The following is a 25,438-nucleotide window of genomic DNA, read 5'->3' as shown; positions in this document are numbered from 1 at the left end:
AGTGAGGCATCATATTTTGGATTGACACGGGCTGATCTCTCACTACTCAACATCCATGTTTGAAGTCACTAAAATCATTCAAAACTTCTCCCACAAACTCCATGTTTCTTGGATGCTAACAAATTACACAAATGTAAACACGTGGTTATTTTGTTTTAGAAAGCTTAATGTAGTCATTTACATTTCCTATAGCTTTCAGTTTTGCTGATTTTAATGGTTATTTAACTCAAATTAGGTTCCATGCATATATCTCTAACGGCAGTTATATCTGTAAATATGAAACTAAAAATCTTTAACCACCAAATATTCTTAAGCTTAGTTAAGGAAACATTTACTGAATCACTAAAATTAGTTGAACTACAAAATTATTATGATTCTGAAAAAATATTTTATGTTTATACTGAAGAACTTGTTTCAGTCAAAAGTGTTCCACTAAATATAAATCTACAATCAGAAGAACAGGTAGTCAGGGTGAACTGTGTAACAGAAGATATAATGTTTTACCTGGAAATTCTGCTGGTAGTCAGGTTGAGCTGTGTAACAGAAGATATAATGTTTTACCTAGAGATTCTGTTGGTAGTCAGGTTGTGCTATGTAACAGAAGATACAATGTTTTACCTGGAGATTCTGTTGGTTGTCACATTGTAGTATGTAATGTAATAGAAGCTAGAAGACATAAGGTCTTACCTGGAGATTCTCTTGGTAGTCACATTGTAGTATGTAATAGAAGTTAGAAGACATAAGGTCTTACCTGGAGATTCTGTTGGTTGTCACATTGTAGTATGTAATAGAAGCTAGAAGACATAAGGTCTTACCTGGAGATTCTGTTGGTAGTCACATTGTAGTATGTAATAGAAGCTAGAAGACATAAGGTCTTACCTGGAGATTCTGTTGGTAATCACATTGTAGTATGTAATAGAAGCTAGAAGACGTAAGGTCTTACCTGGAGATTCTGTTGGTTGTCAGGTTTGTTGCTTGCTTCCATCTGTTCTCCAGACTCTTAACGTTCTTCAATAAGTTATCCTTTTTGGATGGAGCAAGTATAGATTCACACTCACTGATGAGTGCATCACAGGTGGATATGATATCTAATACGTTACCAGCATGGTTTTCTATGTCCTGTTGTATTTCCTGGAAAGACCAAATAAAAATATATTTCAATAAAAGTAATCTCTTAACAAGATGAAGGAACTCATCTTGTGCCTTTATTCCATTGACATAAATTCAAAATATTTTTTTCACCAGCAGTAATTTGAGTAATGTTAACAATATTACTTAGGATAATTAATATTTTGAAAGTTTGGAATGAGAGAAGAAAAAACTACTCATGAATGTTTTATGCTCTCAAAACAGATACAATTTTCTACTTGTGAAACAGTAAACAACCAAATACAAATTTTAAGAAAATTTAAAAATCAAATCTTAAACTAACAGTACTATTTCAAAATGTACATTAAATAGGAAATTAAACAACCATAACTCCATTTACTATGGAAAACAAAATGATTTAAGGGAAAAATATACCCAAAAGATGTCATATTTTCCATAAGCAAAGTGACCTCTTGGCATTTGTCCTGTATTTATTGAGTGACACATGTTCATAGTAACCACTTTATTTATAGCAAGCTATGCACGTACTGCTTGGGTAATCACTCCAAGGGAACTGAGATACTACCAACCTGATATAATGTACAGGTACTTCACTGTAACAACCCGTGTTTTCACACCAGAGATATTCTAGGACATTTATACTGGGCAAGTGCCAAGAGACAGCAGGGAGTTTGATTACAAATATATCAGAGAGAGACTAGTGAAAATTACAAGCAAAGCAAACAATATATATCACTTTTAGTTTACTAATTACAAACGTAACAATTATGAAAACCCAAAACAAGCATTTTAGGTTATTAGAGATATTTATACATCACATAAAACCTACAAAGAACCCAGTTTAACTGTTTTAGTATAACAGTTATCTAAACAGTAAAATACTTAGTACAAAATTAAGTGTCCACTAAACAATCAGTCTTAAGCTAAACAGTGTGGTGTGTCCAAAAATCTGTAAAATCACTGGAAAAATAACAAACATTAACCTAATTCACTTTTAAATAGCTTTTTTTTTATTGTGTGTATGTTTTCTTATAGCAAAAGTCCATTACTATCTGCTGATTCCAACAAGGGGAATCAAACCTCTGATTTTAGTGTTGTAAATTCATAGACTTACCTTTGTACCAGCTAGGGACTTTTGTTTTATTAAATAAAAGTACAAATTAATTTACTGAAAAGCACTCTAAAGACCTTGGTGCCCTTTCTACTGTGGTTCAGTGGCAAATAAATTTAGTAATGCATCATGGTTTTTGTCATTATTTTTTCAAAGGTCAAATCTAACATGCATGACTTTTTTGTGTCACAAAAAATAACTGCAGTTTAATCATATCTTATGGTATAATAACCTGCATACATCCAGTCACGTAGATCCTTATTCTGTAATGGGATGATCAAGAAAAATGTGATGTGCTGGTATTCTAAAGTTACAGTCAGGGAATGTGGTGGTAGAAGCAGCTAAGAAAACAAATACCATTCTGGTGATGGAAAGAGATTAATTGTAATTCTGGTGAAAGTTCAGAAATAATCATACAACACGATCAATATTTTTTATTTCATATTTAAATATTTACAAATGTTATTTTATTCTACTTACTTCTAAAATTACTTTCTGTCTGTTGATTTCCTTTTCAGAAACTTCCTGATATATAACTGATTTTGACAATTGGTGTTCAATGTTGTTCAACCATCTATCAAAACTGATTGTGTCCTGTTCCAGCTTTTTACACTTCTGTAGAAATGACTGTAGCTTCTCTTCCCTGAAAAAATAAACCTTGTAAGTTTTACCAGTTAAAGGTTGGTTACCTTGGAAGGAAATAATTTAAGTGTTTTACAAAGATAATATTACAATTTAAAAATGCCCTATTCACATAAGTTTTACGAGTTACATGTTGGTTAACTTGGAAGGGAAGAATTCTAGTGTTTTAAAAAGTTAATATTACAATTTAAAACTACCCTTGTCACATGTATTTTTTTAATTTACTCTTTACGTTAAACATTCAGTAATTTACATCTAAATTAAATGCTTGAGAATATTCTATCAATTTAAAGAAAATTAAAGTTGAAGAATTTCAATTATAACTTCTTTTATGTCTCATTTACCAGTGGGATCAAACAGAGGGATTGGACCCCCAAGTTCATTTACCAGTACCAGTAACTCTTGATCTGCTACTGTCTGATCAAACAGAGGGATTGGACCCCCAAGTTCATTTACCAGTACCAGTAACTCTTGATCTGCTACTGTCTGATCAAACAGAGGGATTGGACCCCCAAGTTCATTTACCAGTACCAGTAACTCTTGAGCTACTACTGTCTGATCAAACAGAGGATTGGACCCCCAAGTTCATTTACCAGTACCAGTAACTCTTGAGCTACTACTGTCTGATCAAACAGAGGGATTGGACCCCCAAGTTCATTTACCAGTACCAGTAACTCTTGATCTGCTACTGTCTGATCAAACAGAGGGATTGGACCCCCAAGTTCATTTACCAGTACCAGTAACTCTTGATCTGCTACTGTCTGATCAAACAGAGGGATTGGACCCCCAAGTTCATTTACCAGTACCAGTAACTCTTGAGCTACTACTGTCTGATCAAACAGAGGGATTGGACCCCCAAGTTCATTTACCAGTACCAGTAACTCTTGAGCTACTACTGTCTGATCAAACAGAGGATTGGACCCCAAGTTCATTTACCAGTACCAGTAACTCTTGAGCTACTACTGTCTGATCAAACAGAGGGATTGGACCCCCAAGTTCATTTACCAGTACCAGTAACTCTTGAGCTACTACTGTCTGATCAAACAGAGGGATTTGACCCCCAAGTTCATTTACCAGTACCAGTAACTCTTGATCTGCTACTGTCTGATCAAACAGAGGGATTGGACCCCCAAGTTCACTTACCAGTACCAGTAACTCTTGATCTGCTACTGTCTGATCAAACAGAGGGATTGGACCCCCAAGTTCATTTACCAGTACCAGTAACTCTTGAGCTACTACTGTCTGATCAAACAGAGGGATTGGACCCCCAAGTTCATTTACCAGTACCAGTAACTCTTGATCTGCTACTGTCTGATAAAACAGAGGGATTGGACCCCCAAGTTCATTTACCAGTACCAGTAACTCTTGATCTGCTACTGTCTGATCAAACAGAGGGATTGGACCCCCAAGTTCATTTACCAGTACCAGTAACTCTTGATCTGCTACTGTCTGATCAAACAGAGGGATTGGACCCCCAAGTTCATTTACCAGTACCAGTAACTCTTGAGCTGCTACTGTCTGATCAAACAGAGGGATTGGACCCCCAAGTTCATTTACCAGTACCAGTAACTCTTGATCTGCTACTGTCTGATCAAACAGAGGGATTGGACCCCCAAGTTCATTTACCAGTACCAGTAACTCTTGATCTGCTACTGTCTGATCAAACAGAGGGATTGGACCCCCAAGTTCATTTATCAGTACCAGTAACTCTTGATCTACTACTGTCTGATCAAACAGAGGGATTGGACCCCCAAGTTCATTTACCAGTACCAGTAACTCTTGAGCTACTACTGTCTGATCAAACAGAGGGATTGGACCCCCAAGTTCATTTACCAGTACCAGTAACTCTTGAGCTACTACTGTCTGATCAAACAGAGGGATTGGACCCCCAAGTTCATTTACCAGTACCAGTAACTCTTGATCTGCTACTGTCTGATCAAACAGAGGGATTGGACCCCCAAGTTCATTTACCAGTACCAGTAACTCTTGATCTGCTACTGTCTGATCAAACAGAGGGATTGGACCCCCAAGTTCACTTACCAGTACCAGTAACTCTTGATCTGCTACTGTCTGATCAAACAGAGGGATTGGACCCCCAAGTTCATTTACCAGTACCAGTAACTCTTGATCTGCTACTGTCTGATCAAACAGAGGGATTGGACCCCCAAGTTCATTTACCAGTACCAGTAACTCTTGATCTGCTACTGTCTGATCAAACAGAGGGATTGGACCCCCAAGTTCATTTACCAGTACCAGTAACTCTTGATCTGCTACTGTCTGATCAAACAGAGGGATTGGACCCCCAAGTTCATTTACCAGTACCAGTAACTCTTGATCTGCTACTGTCTGATCAAACAGAGGGATTGGACCCCCAAGTTCATTTACCAGTACCAGTAGCTCTTGATCTGCTACTGTCTGATCAAACAGAGGGATTGGACCCCCAAGTTCATTTACCAGTACCAGTAACTCTTGATCTGCTACTGTCTGATCAAACAGAGGGATTGGACCCCCAAGTTCACTTACCAGTACCAGTAACTCTTGATCTGCTACTGTCTGATCAAACAGAGGGATTGGACCCCCAAGTTCATTTACCAGTACCAGTAACTCTTGATCTGCTACTGTCTGATCAAACAGAGGGATTGGACCCCCAAGTTCATTTACCAGTACCAGTAACTCTTGATCTGCTACTGTCTGATGAAACAGAGGGATTGGACCCCCAAGTTCATTTACCAGTACCAGTAACTCTTGATCTGCTACTGTCTGATCAAACAGAGGGATTGGACCCCCAAGTTCATTTACCAGTAACAGTAGCTCTTGATCTGCTACTGTCTGATCAAACAGAGGGATTGGACCCCCAAGTTCATTTACCAGTACCAGTAACTCTTGATCTGCTACTGTCTGATCAAACAGAGGGATTGGACCCCCAAGTTCATTTACCAGTACCAGTAACTCTTGATCTGCTACTGTCTGATCAAACAGAGGGATTGGACCCCCAAGTTCATTTACCAGTACCAGTAACTCTTGATCTGCTACTGTCTGATAAAACAGAGGGATTGGACCCCCAAGTTCATTTACCAGTACCAGTAACTCTTGAGCTACTACTGTCTGATCAAACAGAGGGATTGGACCCCCAAGTTCATTTACCAGTACCAGTAACTCTTGATCTGCTACTGTCTGATCAAACAGAGGGATTGGACCCCCAAGTTCATTTACCAGTAACAGTAGCTCTTGATCTGCTACTGTCTGATCAAACAGAGGGATTGGACCCCCAAGTTCATTTACCAGTACCAGTAACTCTTGATCTGCTACTGTCTGATCAAACAGAGGGATTGGACCCCCAAGTTCATTTACCAGTACCAGTAACTCTTGATCTGCTACTGTCTGATCAAACAGAGGATTGGACCCCAAGTTCATTTACCAGTACCAGTAACTCTTGATCTGCTACTGTCTGATAAAACAGAGGGATTGGACCCCCAAGTTCATTTACCAGTACCAGTAACTCTTGAGCTACTACTGTCTGATCAAACAGAGGGATTGGACCCCCAAGTTCATTTACCAGTACCAGTAACTCTTGATCTGCTACTGTCTGATCAAACAGAGGGATTTGACCCCCAAGTTTTAGTCCAGAAACCATATTCTGGACCACAAGATATTAGCCATGCCAGCTTTAAAAGAGCCATCATATTAAGTCCTTAAATAGAAGCTATGTACAACAAATGGGCATAATTTCACATGTACATGTTCTGTAATCACTAGTTGAAGATAACTTACTTTTATTTTTAGCCTGTAGCCCTTGTAATAATGTCTCTAAGTATTCTGATATTGTTTTTTAGTGGACAAACCTTCAAACAACAGCTCCATACATTTATTGTAACTGTTATTTTTGTCATTTTTCACAGAAACATTTGAGTTTCTGATAATCTGATATCCATTACAAGAACTAAGTACAGCAACCTTTTTCAACTGACTATCAAAACTCAATACTGAAGAACCACTTTTCATTATGACATTTTAATTTATACAAAACAGACATGAAAAGAAATGTTAGAAACAAAGTAAACACCAACCTCTGGGCCCACAGTTTGTGAACAGTCTCCCACACTCTCTTAATTTGTTAGAAACAAAGTAAACACCAACCTCTGGGCCCACAGTTTGTGAACAGTCTCCCACACTCTCTTAATTTCTTCTAGCTTATCCTGGACAGTTACATCATTACAATCTTCCATCAACTGTTCACCCAGCTCTGTGGTCTTCAGGAAAAAATCCTTCTGATTGGCTAGTTCCTGAAATAAAGGTGGAGAAATTATTTCATGTTCCATACCAATTAGGAGGTAACATAACCAAGATACAAAAACTGTAACTATAACTCCATGTATGCCATATTCATTACAACCCCAACTACAGAACAATTATTTATGCAATAAACCTACTGTAATCACAACTGTTTACTGTACCTTTATGGAGGTATTGTTTACTACATTCCCAACAATGCAACAATTATATCATAATAACTCAAACAAATCAACTCTAACCACAACTATTCTCTTTACTGTATGTTCATGGGTGTATTATTTACTACAATCCCAATAATGCAACAGTTATATAACTCAAACAAATCAACTGTAACTACAACTGCTTACTGTACCTTCATGGATGTATTATTTACTACAATTCCAATAATGCAACAGTTAGATAACTCAAACAAATTAAGTGTAACCACAACTGTTTACTGTACCTTCATGGATGTATTATTTACTATAATCCCAATAATAAATACAATAAATAATTTAAAGACAACAAACTCTGAAACAGTGTACATATAATAGAGTGTCTAATGAATGAATCATAAACTCACAGTTTTAAGAAGACAGACTTCATCTTCAAAATATACATTTTGCTCTTCAATTCTTACTGTAAATAACTGAGCCCAAGAGAGAAGCTTTTCAGCCTCTTCATCAAACTGATGCCACTGATGTAGTTTTTCATTGATGACCTCCATTTTTACTACAAGCAGCACAGTTACAGTTTCCAAAGTTCTTCTCAGCAATGAAACTTCACCCATAACACCTCCAATGTCTGGTAGATCCTGGGTATCCTGCAGCTTAGCCACCTCTCTCTTCACAGTATCTAGGGTTTCACACACTGTGTAAAGATGGTCTTGGAGGTTCTAAACAGATGTACACAAGTGTAAGAAACTTACTTTTTGCAAATATTTTATACTGTCCACTAATGGATACCATTGTCTTATTCCTCCTCCTTATAACAACAATATTTTATAATGTCCACTAATGAATACCAGTGTCTTATTCCTCCTCCTTATAACAACAATATTTTATAATGTCCACTAATGGATATCATTGTCTTATTCCTCCTCCTTATAACAATAATATTTTATAATGTCCACTAATGAATACCAGTGTCTTATTCCTCCTCCTTATAACAACAATATTTTATAATGTCCACTAATGAATACCAGTGTCTTATTCCTCCTCCATATAACAACAATATTTTATAATGTCCACAAATGGATATCATTGTCTTATTCATCCTCCTTATAACAACAACATTTTATAATGTCCACTAATGAATACCAGTGTCTTATTCCTCCTCCTTATAACAACAACATTTTATAATGTCCACTAATGAATACCAGTGTCTTATTCCTTCTCCTTATAACAACAATATTTTATAATGTCCACTAATGGATATCATTGACTTATTCCTCCTCCTTATAACAACAATATTTTATAATGTCCACTAATGAATACCAGTGTCTTATTCCTCCTCCTTATAAGAACAATATTTTATAATGTCCACTAATGGATATCATTGTCTTATTCCTCCTCCTTATAACAACAATATTTTATAATGTCCACTAATGGATATCATTGTCTTATTCCTCCTCCTTATAACAACAATATTTTATAATGTCCACTAATGAATACCAGTGTCTTATTTATCCTCCTTATAATAACAATATTTTATAATGTCCACTAATGGATACCAGTGTCTTATTCTCCTCCTTATAATTACAATATCTCATACTGTCCACTAATGAATACCAGTGTCTTATTTATCCTCCTTATAATAACAATATTTCATAGTGTCCACTAATGGATACCAGTGTCTTATTTATCCTCCTTATAATAACAATATTTCATACTGTCCACTAATGGATACCAGTATCTTATTTATCCTCCTTATAATAATAATATTTCATAGTGTCCACTAATGGATACCAGTGTCTTATTTATCCTTTTTATAATAACAATATTTCATAGTGTCCACTAATGGATACCAGTGTCTTATTTATCCTCTTTATAATAACAATATTTCATACTGTCCACTAATGGATACCAGTATCTTATTCCTCCTCCTTAAAATAACAATATTTCATACTGTCCACTAATGGATACCACTGCCTCATTCCTCCTTATAAAAACCACTAATGAATACCATTATTATCCTATTTTTAATATTTGTTCAGAATGTAACTGAACAAACTTTTTTTAGCAGTTTGTATTTTTTCAAACATTCAATTTTTCTATGCCATAAAATGTTAAATTTTCATAAAAATATTTTGATAAAATCCTTCCTCAAGGTCAATTAACAAAAACTGAAAATAGGTTTTAAAAATATTATTTGTTGAACTAATGAAAAAAATATTTCATATAACACTGCTAATGTTGGGTAAAAGTAATTAATATATAAAGGAATTTTGGTTTCATGAAAACCTGAATAACGGAGAACGGAGTACTGTAACTTTTCTCTTACCTTAATTTCTTGTGTTTTGTCATGCAGTTCTTTTCGACTTTGTGGTAAATGCTCAACAGTGACTTTTTGTCCAGCATCCAATTTTGTCCTGATCTCAAGAAGAATCAGTTGAATCTCACTCCACTTCTCCTGCAAGCTCTGGAGCCTAGTATATTGTTCAGTCAGCTTAAACTGAAGACTATGGATTTGCTTCTCTGCAGCTAAGACTTCGTCTTCAACTATAATGAGCTGATACTTCATCAATCACACTTTGAAGTGAATCTCTGGTTTGTTTCAACTCAGTCAGGCAATTCTCAGCTTTAACAAGTTCACCTATAACATCCTAAAATATTGAATAAATCAATATACATTATAGTGATACACAGACCAATAAAATACTTTTTCCACACACAGACAATCTACAGTACAAGCTAAATATTAGTTACTATAATCTTGTATTCATTTTCTATCTTTATTAGTATCAACATAATAATTTTAATAAACACAACCAACATGTATAAACTTTCAGACAACTAGTTTGTACCTGTTTGGAATTTATATTATCTTGTAAGTTGTCCAAATCTCTCACACAGACTGTATTTTTTTCCAGATCTTTTGTTCTACTTCTTTAGTTATTTTTTGCAATTCACAAAGTTGGTGTTGATAAAGCTGCCATCTTTTGGTTACAATAGTAAGTACATCTATCCTCTTGCTAAGCAAACTGGTTACAAATACCCATTGTTCTTGTAGTTGAGTAATGACACAGCTCTGAACAGATTCCTCAGGAATGTTATCAGTCAGAGCAGTCCCTTCTTCAATTAACGATTCCATAAATTGTTTATTTTCTAAAGCTTCTAGTTCTAGTACCTAATCAAACAAATAACAACAGTTAACGATGTTGGTACAGGGTTTAACAAAGAAAATAACAACAGTTAACAATGTTGGTACAAAAAAATAATAATGGTTATCACTGTTGATACAGGGTCTAACTAAGCAAATAATAATGGTTATCACTGTTGATGCAGGGTCTAACTAAGCAAATAATAATGGTTATCACTGTTGATACAGGGTCTAAATAAGTAAATAATAATGGTTATCACTGTTGATACAGGGTCTAACAAAGAAAATAATAATGGTTATCACTGTTGATACAGGGTCTAACTAAGTAAATAATAATGGTTATCACTGTTGATACAGGGTCTAACAAAGAAAATAATAATGGTTATCACTGTTGATACAGGGTCTAACAAAGAAAATAATAATGGTTAGCACTGTTGGTACAGGGTCTAACAAAGAAAATAAGAATGGTTATCACTGTTGATGCAGGGTCTAACTAAGCAAATAATAATGGTTATCACTGTTGATACAGGGTCTAAATAAGTAAATAATAGTGGTTATCACTGTTGATACAGGGTCTAACTAAGTAAATAATAATGGTTATCACTGTTGATACAGGGTCTAAATAAGTAAATAATAATGGTTATCACTGTTGATACAGGGTCTAACAAAGAAAATAATAATGGTTATCACTGTTGATACAGGGTCTAACAAAGAAAATAATAATGGTTATCACTGTTGGTACAGGGTCTAACAAAGAAAATAATAATGGTTATCACTGTTGATACAGGGTCTAACAAAGAAAATAATAATGGTTATCACTGTTGATACAGGGTCTAACAAAGAAAATAATAATGGTTATCACTGTTGATACAGGGTCTAACAAAGAAAATAATAATGGTTATCACTGTTGATACAGGGTCTAAATAAGTAAATAATAATGGTTATCACTGTTGATACAGGGTCTAACAAAGAAAATAATAATGGTTATCACTGTTGATACAGGGTCTAACTAAACAAATAATAATGGTTATCACTGTTGATACAGGGTCTAAATAAGTAAATAATAATGGTTATCATTGTTGGTGCATGGTCTAAACAAACAAATAACAACAGTTAAATCATTGATACAGGGTCTAACTGAACAAAGAATAATGGGTAACAATGTTGGTAATGCGGTCTACACAAATAATTAATAACGATTAACAATGTTGGTAATGTGGTCTACACAAATAATTAATAACGATTAACAATGTTGGTACGTGGTCTACACAAATAATTAATAACGATTAACAATGTTGGTACATGGTCTACACAAATAATTAATAACGATTAACAATGTTGGTACATGGTCTACACAAATAATTAATAACGATTAACAATGTTGGTAATGTGGTCTATACAAATAAGTAATAACAATTAACTATGTTGGTATATATAAATGGTTCTGAAATTTAAGTGTTAAGAATTCATAAGGATGTGGAGACATAGCATTAGTTTATCAGCATAGTCTTGGATGTGGAAAGTTGATGCATAGTGAAGAATTTATTCTAATAAAATAATGTAAATCTTTATGTATTCGAATTTCTAAACATTTTTATCTTATTTTACAATTTATTTTTCTGTTAACTAAAAGATTAGATGATGTATTTTGGCAATTATGGCAAGTACAATACCACTTCATACCTGTAACTGAACAAGGAATTCCAGTGCCACCTTGTGGTGTGATGGAGTTTCTAGGCTTAGTTGCATCTGAATCTTGTGTAACAAGTTTAAAATATGCTGAGATTTTTGTGGAAAGTTCTGAGTTTTGAACTGCATTTTTTGCAGGCGATGAAGGAAGTATAGTAACTGAGAACACAGACCTTGCCAACGATTCAACAAAGCTGAAACCTCCTGCACAAGGGTTGAGCTAGTATCAAAATCTTTCAGTAAGGAATCTTGCAAGATTAAAAGAGAGATTTTGTACATTGGCATTTGTTTGATGTGATGCTGAAAGAGAACGAATATCACATCCTTCATAATTGCTATAATCCAACAAAATACATATAATAAGTTTAAATAGATTAATATGTTGATTTCAAACTTATTCTCTCAATATATTTAGAACCAACAGGTATGATTGTATAGTTTCAATAGAAAAAAATAGTTGGAAAATGAGCAAAAACTTAAGTTTTTCAAATAGGTAAATACATTTAGCTTTCATCTAAAACACACGTAAATAGTAACAATATACTGGTTAACATTTTGTTACAAATATGTATCACAAGATGAAGTTAACCAGCCACTATTACCTTAACAAATACTTAATATTCAGTTAAATACGACAAAAAAGAAACAAATACCTTAAGTCATAAAACAAGACTGCTACCTACATACACGAGAACTAAACATTCTGAGAAATATCTCAATAATCTACATAACCATTGTAATATTATGTTCTCACTGAAAGTTACTGAACCACAAGTTTTACTGCCAGCAACAATTCTGACCATAACTATAATTACCAATCACACCTTAGTCAAAATACTTAAATTATTCAAAATAATTTTAACAAGCTCAAATGGTTTATAGATTTGTGTGGATAAATCATCATTAGTTACTGTAGTGTTATAGCTAGCATTATATTAATAGTTGTTTATAATTACAGTTTGAGGTTACCTGACACTATATTAACAGTTATTTATAATTACAGTTTGAGGTTACCTGACACTATATTAACAGTTGTTTATAATTACAGTTTGAGGTTACCTGACACTATATTAACAGTTATTTATAATTACAGTTTGAGGTTACCTGACACTATATTAACAGTTATTTATAATTACAGTTTGAGGTTACCTGACACTATATTAACAGTTATTTATAATTACAGTTTGAGGTTACCTGACACTATATTAACAGTTATTTATAATTACAGTTTGGGGTTACCTAACACTATATTAACAGTTGTTTATAATTACAGTTTGAGGTTACCTGACACTATATTAACAGTTATTTATAATTACAGTTTGGGGTTACCTAACACTATATTAACAGTTGTTTATAACTACACTATAAAGAGAATTATTCAATACTGTATACTTGCAATGCTCTATAAACTTGTATTGTAATAAATGTTAACTTTAAAAGCTTTTCAGAATACCTGAGTTTCTTGAATAACTTGACAAACATCAGAGGAGTTAACCTCACCTTCTTTCTCCTTCAAAACTTTGGAGAGAAATATATATAAACATGATATACTGATTGGCAAAAATATATTAACTTGATATATTGATTGGTAAAGCACCTGAACTGGAAGTACAAATAAACTAGAAACACTATGTGATTTATTTCAAGCTGACAAACAAACTATATTACAAGCAAGAAAAGTAGCTCAGATATTGTGAAAATCTATGTCTTATAACTGAAAGCTGACAAAATATTGAAAAACTAATAGGCTTAAATCGTTTTAAAAAACAAGCACACCAGGTCAACCTTTTGTTACACACTCATGTCTCTACCAAATAAGTATTCCTTTTGTCACACACTCAAGTCTTTTATCAATAAGAATTCCTTTTGTCACACACTCATGTCTCTACCAAATAAGTATTCCTTTTGTCATACACTCAAGTCTCTAATCAATATGTATTCCTTCTGTCACACACTCAAGTCTTTAATCAATAAGTATTCTTTCTGTCATACACTCAAGCCTCTAATCAATAAGTATTCCTTCTGTCATACACTCAAGTCTTTAATCAATAAGTATTCCTTCTGTCATACACTCAAGTCTCTTCTACTCAATAAGTATTCTTTCTGTCACACACTCAAGTCTCTACTCAATAAGTATTCCTTCTGTCACACACTCAAGTCTCTAATCAATAAGTATTCCCTCTGTCACACACTCAAGTCTCTTCCCAATAAGTATTCCTTCTGTCACACACTCAAGTCTCTTCCCAATAAGTATTCCTTCTGTCACACACTCAAGACTCTTCTACTCAATAAGTATTCTTTTTGTCACACACTCAAGTCTCTAATCAATAAGTATTCCTTCTGTCACACACTCAAGTCTCTAATCAATAAGTATTCCCTCTGTCACACACTCAAGTCTCTTCCCAATAAGTATTCTTTTTGTCACACACTCAAGTCTCTAATCAATAAGTATTCCCTCTGTCACACACTCAAGTCTCTTCCCAATAAGTATTCTTTTTGTCACACACTCAAGTCTCTAATCAATAAGTATTCCCTCTGTCACACACTCAAGTCTCTTCCCAATAAGTATTCCTTCTGTCACACACTCAAGTTTCCACCCAATAACTATTTTGTGATAGTAGAACTCATTGATTAGGCAGGATCATATTAAACGAAAACTTGTAAGAAATGCTATTATATATATGTAGTATAATACTTTAAAGCAGCAGAGACAAGTGAAATATAAGTAAATTATTAGGCTTAAGATACTAATGAAATAAGTTAAGTGTAGATGTTGTTTTTGACATTGCTAGGTATTTGTCCATCTATATAATTAACAGAGTACTGTGTGTTCTTGTATGGGAATCTTTTGAAACTTCATTAGACTATGGAAATGTGAAAGTAGAAGTAGGAAAGTAAGGATGATGTCACCATTTACATAATGGAAGGGGGAGTATAGGTAGTTCTGTACATAGCAAAGAGAAAAGGTATTTACATAATGGAAGGGGGAGTATAGGTAGTTCTGTACATAGCAAAGAGAAAAGGTATTTACATAATGGAAGGGGGAGTATAGGTAGTTCTGTACATAGCAAAGAGAAAGGTATTTACATGATGGAAGGAGGAGTATAGGTACATAGCAAAGAGAAAGGTATTTACATAATGGAAGGGGGAGTACAGGTAGTTCTGTGCATAGCAAAGAGAAAGGTATTTACATAATGGAAGGGGGAGTATAGGTAGTTCTGTGCATAGCAAAGAGAAAGGGTATTTACATAATGGATCTGTCTTTCCAGTGCTCCATCTCAGACAGCACTGTTACAGTACTGTGTGTGTAAATTTCTTCACTTGTACTGTCATCTGACTGAGTTTTAATACATTTATATAATACCCAGATTAAATCATTACTAGATCTGATGTCTCTAACTCAATTGGTTTGTCAGTTTTTGTTAGACCATTTGATTTAAAGTGTCTTTTTACTAGAGGTATTTGGTAGGTATCAAATGTGGAACAGGTTTTAACATTACAGTTATTAAGATACCTTCACAGCCATGTATCTAACCTCATACACAAGTAGTCTAGGTTGGTCAGTTAATTTTCTTAACTACTGAAAATACAAAGCATTTATATAAACATTCAGATACAAAATACAACTTAAAAAAAGTTCATACACTCAAATACTTGTTTTTCCCAAGTTAATATGAGAAAAAATATAGTTATGTATTGAACAAAATGAATCTATTTAAAAGTAAGTAATTTAAAAGTAATACATGTTCAACATTATTTATGTAGTGTAAAAAGTAATACATGTTCAACATTATTTAAGTAGTGTAAAAAGTAATACCTGTTCAACATTATTTAAGTAAGTAATTTAAAAAGTAATACCTGTTCAACATTATTTAAGTAATTTAAAAAGTAATACATGTGCAACATTATTTGTGTAGTGTAAAAAGTAATACATGTTCAACATTATTTATGTAGTGTAAAAAGTAATACCTGTTCAACATTATTTGAGTAATTTAAAAAGTAATACCTGTTCAACATTATTTGAGTAATTTAAAAAGTAATACCTGTTCAACATTATTTAAGTAATTTAAAAAGTAATACATGTTCAACATTATTTAAGTAGTGTAAAAAGTAATACCTGTTCAACATTATTTAAGTAATTAAAAAATTAATACATGTTCAACATTATTTATGTAGTGTAAAAAGTAATACCTGTTCAACATTACTTGAGTAATTTAAAAAGTAATACCTGTTCAACATTATTTGAGTAATTTAAAAATTAATACCTGTTCAACATTATTTAAGTAATTTAAAAAGTAATATCTGTTCAACATTATTTAAGTAAGTAATTTAAAAAGTAATATCTGTTCAACATTATTTAAGTAAGTAATTTAAAAAGTAATACCTGTTCAACATTATTTAAGTAATTTAAAAAGTAATATCTGTTCAACATTATTTAAGTAAGTAATTTAAAAAGTAATACATGTTCAACATTATTTAAGTAGTGTAAAAAGTAATACATGTTTAACATTATTTAAGTAGTGTAAAAAGTAATACCTGTTCAACATTATTTAAGTAATTTAAAAAGTAATATCTGTTCAACATTATTTGAGTAAGTAATTTAAAAAGTAATACCTGTTCAACATTATTTGAGTAAGTAATTTAAAAGTAATACCTGTTCAACATTATTTGAGTAATTTAAAAAGTAATACCTGTTCAACATTATTTAAGTAATTTAAAAGTAATACCTGTTCAACATTATTTGAGTAATTTAAAGGTAATATCTGTTCAACATTATTTAAGTAAGTAATTTAAAAAGTAATACCTGTTCAACATTAGTTGAGTAATTTAAAAGATAATACCTGTTCAACATTATTTGAGTAATTTAAAAAGTAATACATGTTCAACATTATTTAAGTAAGTAATTTAAAAAGTAATACCTATTCAACATTATTTAAGTAATTTAAAAATTAATACCTGTTCAACATTATTTAGAAATGTAATAACATTTCCAATAGTCGTATTGATACTGTCCCATTTTGAATGTTCTTCACTTATATCTTGCAAATGTTGAGACAATGTTGCAATAATCTGCTGGATATTGTCCTTTGTTTCTTGTAATTTCTTTTTTAAAGCACCCTGAGCCTGTGGACATACCAAGAAGGACCGAGACAGCTCCGAACATCGTCTCTCTAGTTCACCCAAATCTTCTTGTTTACATTTTACATCATCAAGAAGTTGCTGTCCAAATCAAACAAGTTAGAGATAAATGTTTTAAAAATATGTCATGAGATATGTTATATTAACATAATGTTGTAACATTGTTTTTGTTGGATGGGTTCCTTAAAATAACTCGGGAGACTAGTTCAATGCCTTCTATATGTAACAAAACTATATTAGCTTATTTCTTTCTTAATGTCTCAGTAAGTTGTACACAGTTGTAGCTTCTAGGGCTAATTTAATAAATGAAGTTTAAACAGAAATACATAAGTAACTACACCAAGTCTAATGTAAAAATAAACTTAGTTGTTCCATCTTACAGCTAATTGTTAAAGTAATTGAATATATATGATAACTAATACTGATACAAATACTTAACTGAAACTGACATGGTATTAACAGAAAACAAAATAGGCTAATTCACTGAAAGCAAAACACACTGATTATTGTATTTATAATCACGAAGATACTAGATTGTAAGTTATTACATTACACAGAACATTAACACTTCCCAACTTACAAGATATTGAGAGTCATGATAGTAATCAATATGATATCTAGTTAATAACAAAATATTAAACTAAATACATGCAGCAAAAGCAACTACCAAAACACTGGTAAATAAAAGAAGACAATATCTTAATTTAATGACATAAACAGTCTATATTCAGATTGAAACCATAACATTCTTGATATCTGGGCTTATGTTAGTTCCCAGACTTATATGGTTTCTATAAACAAATGTAATACATATAGTTTAAACAATATTTCTTTCTCCATAGTTGTTATTGTCTGTATACAAATATTATGTACACTGTATAATGTTAAACAACATTTCTTTCTCTGCACTTGGTTATTGTTTGTATACAAGTATTATGTACAGAGTATAATGTTAAACAACATTTCTTTCTCTGCCATTGGTTATTGTTTGTATACAAGTATTATGTACAGAGTATAATAATAAACAATATTTCTTTCTCTGCACTTGGTTATTGTTTGTATACATGTATTATGTACACAATATAATGATAAACAACATTTCTTTCTCTGCACTTGGTTATTGCTTGTATACAAGTATTATGTACACAGTATATAAATAAACAACATTTCTTTCTCTGCACTTGGTTATTGCTTGTATACATGTATTATGTACAGAGTATAATGTTAAACAATATTTCTTTCTCTGCCATTGGTTATTGTTTGTATACATGTATGATGTACACAGTATAATGATAAACAACATTTCTTTCCCTGCACTTGGTTATTGCTTGTATACAAGTATTATGTACACAGTATAATAATAAACAACATTTCTTTCTCTGCACTTGGTTATTGCTTGTATACAAGTATTATGTACACAGTATAATGTTAAACAATATTTCTTTCTCTGCACTTGGTTATTGCTTGTATACATGTATTATGTACACAGTATAATGTTAAACAATATTTCTTTCTCTGCACTTGGTTATTGCTTGTATACAAGTATTATGTACACAGTATAATGATAAACAACATTTCTTTCTCTGCACTTGGTTATTGCTTGTATACATGTATTATGTACACAGTATAATGTTAAACAATATTTCTTTCTCTGCACTTGGTTATTGCTTGTATACAAGTATTATGTACACAGTATAATGTTAAACAATATTTCTTTCTCTGCACTTGGTTATTGCTTGTATACAAATATTATGTACACAGTATAATGTTAAACAATATTTCTTTCTCTGCACTTGGTTATTGCTTGTATACATGTATTATGTACACAGTATAATAATAAACAACATTTCTTTCTCTGCACTTGGTTATTGCTTGTATACAAGTATTATGTACACAGTATAATAATAAACAACATTTCTTTCTCTGCACTTGGTTATTGCTTGTATACAAGTATTATGTACACAGTATAATGTTAAACAATATTTCTTTCTCTGCACTTGGTTATTGCTTGTATACATGTATTATGTACACAGTATAATGTTAAACAATATTTCTTTCTCTGCACTTGGTTATTGCTTGTATACAAGTATTATGTACACAGTATAATGATAAACAACATTTCTTTCTCTGCACTTGGTTATTGCTTGTATACATGTATTATGTACACAGTATAATGTTAAACAATATTTCTTTCTCCGCACTTGGTTATTGCTTGTATACAAGTATTATGTACACAGTATCATGATAACAATATTTCTTTCTCTGCACTTGGTTATTGCTTGTATACATGAATTATGTACACAGTATAATGTTAAACAATATTTCTTTCTCTGCACTTGGTTATTGCTTGTATACAAGTATTATGTACACAGTATAATGATAAACAACATTTCTTTCTCTGCACTTGGTTATTGCTTGTATACATGTATTATGTACACAGTATAATGTTAAACAATATTTCTTTCTCTGCACTTGGTTATTGCTTGTATACAAGTATTATGTACACAGTATAATGATAAACAACATTTCTTTCTCTGCACTTGGTTATTGCTTGTATACATGTATTATGTACACAGTATAATGTTAAACAATATTTCTTTCTCTGCACTTGGTTATTGCTTGTATACAAGTATTATGTACACAGTATAATGTTAAACAATATTTCTTTCTCTGCACTTGGTTATTGCTTGTATACAAATATTATGTACACAGTATAATGTTAAACAATATTTCTTTCTCTGCACTTGGTTATTGCTTGTATACATGTATTATGTACACAGTATAATAATAAACAACATTTCTTTCTCTGCACTTGGTTATTGCTTGTATACAAGTATTATGTACACAGTATAATGTTAAACAACATTTCTTTCTCTGCACTTGGTTATTGCTTGTATACATGTATTATGTACACAGTATAATGTTAAACAATATTTCTTTCTCCATGACTTGGTTATTGCTTGTATACAAGTATTATGTACACAGTATAATGTTAAACAATATTTCTTTCTCTGCACTTGGTTATTGCTTGTATACAAGTATTATGTACACAGTATAATGATAAACAACATTTCTTTCTCTGCACTTGGTTATTGCTTGTATACATGTATTATGTACACAGTATAATGTTAAACAATATTTCTTTCTCCACACTTGGTTATTGCTTGTATACAAGTATTATGTACACAGTATCATGATAACAATATTTCTTTCTCTGCACTTGGTTATTGCTTGTATACATGAATTATGTACACAGTATAATGTTAAACAATATTTCTTTCTCTGCACTTGGTTATTGCTTGTATACAAGTATTATGTACACAGTATAATGATAAACAACATTTCTTTCTCTGCACTTGGTTATTGCTTGTATACATGTATTATGTACACAGTATAATGTTAAACAATATTTCTTTCTCTGCACTTGGTTATTGCTTGTATACAAGTATTATGTACACAGTATAATGATAAACAACATTTCTTTCTCTGCACTTGGTTATTGCTTGTATACATGTATTATGTACACAGTATAATGTTAAACAATATTTCTTTCTCTGCACTTGGTTATTGCTTGTATACAAGTATTATGTACACAGTATAATGTTAAACAATATTTCTTTCTCTGCACTTGGTTATTGCTTGTATACAAATATTATGTACACAGTATAATGTTAAACAATATTTCTTTCTCTGCACTTGGTTATTGCTTGTATACATGTATTATGTACACAGTATAATAATAAACAACATTTCTTTCTCTGCACTTGGTTATTGCTTGTATACAAGTATTATGTACACAGTATAATGTTAAACAACATTTCTTTCTCTGCACTTGGTTATTGCTTGTATACATGTATTATGTACACAGTATAATGTTAAACAATATTTCTTTCTCCGCACTTGGTTATTGCTTGTATACAAGTATTATGTACACAGTATCATGATAACAATATTTCTTTCTCTGCACTTGGTTATTGCTTGTATACATGAATTATGTACACAGTATAATAATAAACAACATTTCTTTCTCCGCACTTGGTTATTGCTTGTATACAAGTATTAGGTACACAGTATAATGTTAAACAATATTTCTTTCTCTGCACTTGGTTATTGCTTGTATACAAGTACTATGTACACAGTATAATGTTAAAGTTAACATTTTCTTAAACTGAAAATGTACTTTCAATGAGAACTAACCTCCCCTCACCTCACGCAAAGCTATCTCCTTTCTGTCCCTAAAACCTGCTAACATATTTTAATGGTTGGTGCACTAGTTTACATACTGTACAACATTTACACCACTTTTGAAGATCTATATAGCATGTGACCACTCTCCACCAATAATATTGTGTCACAGCTAGCTCTCTCTTTTGAGAACTGGCAGGATCTAAAATGAATAATGAGAGCAATAGGGAGGAAGTTTGTGATTGGAGATAAGCACAGTGTAAGAAAATTTTAACTTATGATACAGTCTCACTTCCTCTCACACAAAGCTAGAATCTTGCATTGAAAAGGTGGAGAGGATAGTGTAGCATCTTAACAGTGTAACCAACCTCTCGATGACGAGAAACGCCCTTGAAATTGAAATTTATCTCAGAAAAGCTGGTATGGGTATTAACTGATAAGCAGAGAACAATGTTTCAACCTTTGTAGGTTAGCCTGAAGTTGACTTAGGAAGATCAAAACGTTGTTATCTGCTTATCAGTAAAAGTGTTACTATCCATACCATCCATTCTGAGATAGACAGTGTAACCAACCACCTATAAATAATTAGTGTGCTCAGAGATGAAGCTGAAGCACAATAGGAGGCACCATGCTACTTCTGGAACAATGTGCTCTTCAATTATAAGGTGATACAGGTAGAAAAAAAAGGATGTGCACAACATGAATTCATTCTGAGATGTGCAATCCATAATAAAATGATGCGAGTTCAAATCCTTCTCTGCTGTAAAAACAGTGTCTTTATTATAGCAAAGCCATGTCAGACCATCTGCTGTATCCATCTCGCATCACAGAGAACAGAATATTGTTTCATTATGGTCGTGCCTCCTCTAAATACAGAGAATAGAATATTGTTTCATTATGGTCGTGCCTCCTCTAAATACAGAGAATAGAATATTGCTATGCTTGGTTACAACAACATGACCCTGCTACGCTTGGTTACAACAACATGACTCTGCTATGCTTGGTTACAACAACATGATTCTACTATGCTTGATTACAACAACATGACTCTACTATGCTTGGTTACAACAACATGACTCTACTATGCTTGGTTACAACAACATGATCCTGCTATGCTTGGTTACAACAACATGACCCTGCTATGTTTGGTTACAACAACATGATTCTGCTATGCTTGATTACAACAACATGATTCTGCTATGCTTGGTTACAACAACATGACTCTACTATGCTTGGTTACAACAACATGACCCTGCTATGCTTGGTTACAACAACATGATTCTGCTATGCTTGGTTACAACAACATGATCCTGCTATGCTTGGTTACAACAACATGATCCTGCTATGTTTGGTTACAACAACATGATCCTGCTATGCTTGGTTACAACAACATGATCCTGCTATGCTTGGTTACAACAACATGACCCTGCTATGTTTGGTTACAACAACATGACCCTGCTATGTTTGGTTACAACAACATGATCCTGCTATGCTTGGTTATAACAACATAACCCTGCTATGTTTGGTTACAACAACATGACCCTGCTATGTTTGGTTACAACAACATGACCCTGCTATGTTTGGTTACAACAACATGACCCTGCTATGTTTGGTTACAACAACATGACTCTGCCATGCTTGGTTATAACAACATGACTCTGCTATGCTTGGTTACAACAACATGACTGCTATGCTTGGTTACAACAACATGATTCTGCTATGCTTGATTACAACAACATGATTCTGCTATGCTTGGTTACAACAACATGACTCTACTATGCTTGGTTACAACAACATGACCCTGCTATGCTTGGTTACAACAACATGATTCTGCTATGCTTGGTTACAACAACATGATCCTGCTATGCTTGGTTACAACAACATGATCCTGCTATGTTTGGTTACAACAACATGATCCTGCTATGCTTGGTTACAACAACATGATCCTGCTATGCTTGGTTACAACAACATGACCCTGCTATGTTTGGTTACAACAACATGACCCTGCTATGTTTGGTTACAACAACATGATCCTGCTATGCTTGGTTATAACAACATAACCCTGCTATGTTTGGTTACAACAACATGACCCTGCTATGTTTGGTTACAACAACATGACCCTGCTATGTTTGGTTACAACAACATGACCCTGCTATGTTTGGTTACAACAACATGACTCTGCCATGCTTGGTTATAACAACATGACTCTGCTATGCTTGGTTACAACAACATGACTGCTATGCTTGGTTACAACAACATGACCCTGCTATGCTTGGTTACAACAACATGACCCTGCTATGCTTGGTTACCACAACATGACTCTGCTATGGTTGGTTCAGTTTGTTGTACTTCTTGTTTCTGTGGTGGTTTTGTCCACTTTTGACATAATGCTAAAACTTTCTTTTCATAATTCTGGTTGCTTGATGCATAACACTGTTAACTTACAGTTGTGATTGGGGTTCACACAAACACACATACATATATATGTATATATCACACAATCCACATACCCTAACCACAATGTTTATATTACTGTAATTCTGTTTATATCTGACTGAGGTGCATATATATTATATATATCATACGAGGTTCACATACCCTAGCCACAATGTTTATATTACTGTAATTCTGTTTATATCTGACTGAGGTGCATATATATTATATATATCATACGAGGTTCACATACCCTAGCCACAATGTTTATATCACTGTAATTTTGTTTATATCTGACTGAGGTGCATATATATTATATATATCATATGAGGTTCACATACCCTAGCCACAATGTTTATATTACTGTAATTTTGTTTATATCTGACTGAGGTGCATATATATTATATATATCATACGAGGTTCACATACCCTAGCCACAATGTTTATATTACTGTAATTCTGTTTATATCTGACTGAGGTGCATATATATTATATATATCATACGAGGTTCACATACCCTAGCCACAATGTTTATAATACTGTAATTTTGTTTTTATCTTGGTAATTGTCAACCTCCTAATGCTGATGACAGGTTCATGAACCTTGTATCTCCAGTTCAGGTTGGGTACATATATAGCCAACATTATATTTTAATAAACTCTCCCTTGACTTGCCATTTCTTCTCATGTGAGAATTGTGTTCACTTCGAGTTATTGTTTCACAGAGTGGCTTTTTATATACAGGAGCTGATTTTTTTCCACTTGTTCCCAGATAGAACTGTGGTAAGTCTCAGCAATAAGTTACAGTGCTAAAATCAGGGTTTTTTTCCCTTGATACTTAGGGAGGTAGTGATTAGGGGGCAAAATTAAGATAAAAATGATTTGTATGAGAGGAGGCAAGACCGTAATGGAACAATATTCCATTCTCTGTAATGTTAGGAGGCAAGACCTAATGGAACAATATTCCATTCTCTGTAATGTTAGGAGGCAAGACTGTAATGGAACAATATTCCAATCTCTGTAATGATAGGAGGCAAGACCATAATGGAACAATATTCCAATCTCTGTAATGATAGGAGGCAAGACCGTAATGGAACAATATTCCAATCTCTGTAATGATAGGAGGCAAGACCGTAATGGAACAATATTCCATTCTCTGTAATGTTAGGAGGCAAGACCGTAATGGAACAATATTCCAATCTCTGTAATAAGAGGAGGCAAGACCACACTGAAACAATATTCCATTCTCTGTAATGTGAGGAGGCAAGACCACACTGGAACAATATTCCATTCTCTGTAATGTGAGGAGGCAAGACCACACTGGAACAATATTCCATTCTCTGTAATGTGAGGAGGTAAGACCATAATGGAATAATATTCCATTCTCTGTAATGTGAGAAGGCAAGACCATATTGGAACAATATTCCATTCTCTGTAATGTAAGGAGGCAAGACCATAATGGAACAATATTCCATTATCTGTAATGTGAGGAGGCAAGACCATATTGAAACACTATTCCATTCTCTGTAATGTGAGG

At 33.0% G+C, this 25,438-nt stretch overlaps 3 protein-coding genes across 3 annotated transcripts in view; all 3 read right to left on the bottom strand.

The window, feature by feature from the left end:
- Positions 1 to 45: 45 nt before the first annotated feature.
- LOC143227579 (nesprin-2-like) lies at positions 46 to 9,877 on the bottom strand. Its single transcript, XM_076459009.1, has 6 exons — positions 9,638 to 9,877; positions 7,719 to 8,030; positions 7,001 to 7,146; positions 2,702 to 2,864; positions 944 to 1,131; positions 46 to 115 (listed from the first exon to the last, which is right to left on the bottom strand). Exons 1-6 carry the CDS (start codon positions 9,875 to 9,877, stop codon positions 79 to 81), a joined length of 1,086 nt encoding a protein of 361 aa, XP_076315124.1. The 3' UTR covers positions 46 to 78.
- LOC143227578 (uncharacterized) lies at positions 9,863 to 25,404 on the bottom strand. The gene is made up of 6 exons (XM_076459008.1): positions 25,177 to 25,404; positions 17,155 to 17,365; positions 13,599 to 13,663; positions 12,140 to 12,445; positions 10,161 to 10,483; positions 9,863 to 9,959 (listed from the first exon to the last, which is right to left on the bottom strand). Exons 1-5 carry the CDS (start codon positions 25,402 to 25,404, stop codon positions 10,202 to 10,204), a joined length of 1,092 nt encoding a protein of 363 aa, XP_076315123.1. The 3' UTR covers positions 9,863 to 9,959; positions 10,161 to 10,201.
- LOC143226894 (muscle-specific protein 300 kDa-like) overlaps positions 17,102 to 25,438 on the bottom strand; it is a 65,898-nt gene continuing 57,561 nt past the window's right edge. Inside the window, exon 18 of the mRNA XM_076458428.1 lies at positions 17,102 to 17,365. The gene's annotated coding sequence lies outside the window, so the exon portion shown is untranslated. The remainder of the gene's footprint in view (positions 17,366 to 25,438) is intronic.

Source organism: Tachypleus tridentatus, chromosome 9 (genome assembly GCF_004210375.1).
Source record: "Tachypleus tridentatus isolate NWPU-2018 chromosome 9, ASM421037v1, whole genome shotgun sequence".
In the NCBI taxonomy this organism is placed as follows: domain Eukaryota; kingdom Metazoa; phylum Arthropoda; class Merostomata; order Xiphosura; family Limulidae; genus Tachypleus; species Tachypleus tridentatus.
This window is presented reverse-complemented; position numbering and strand designations above follow the sequence as displayed.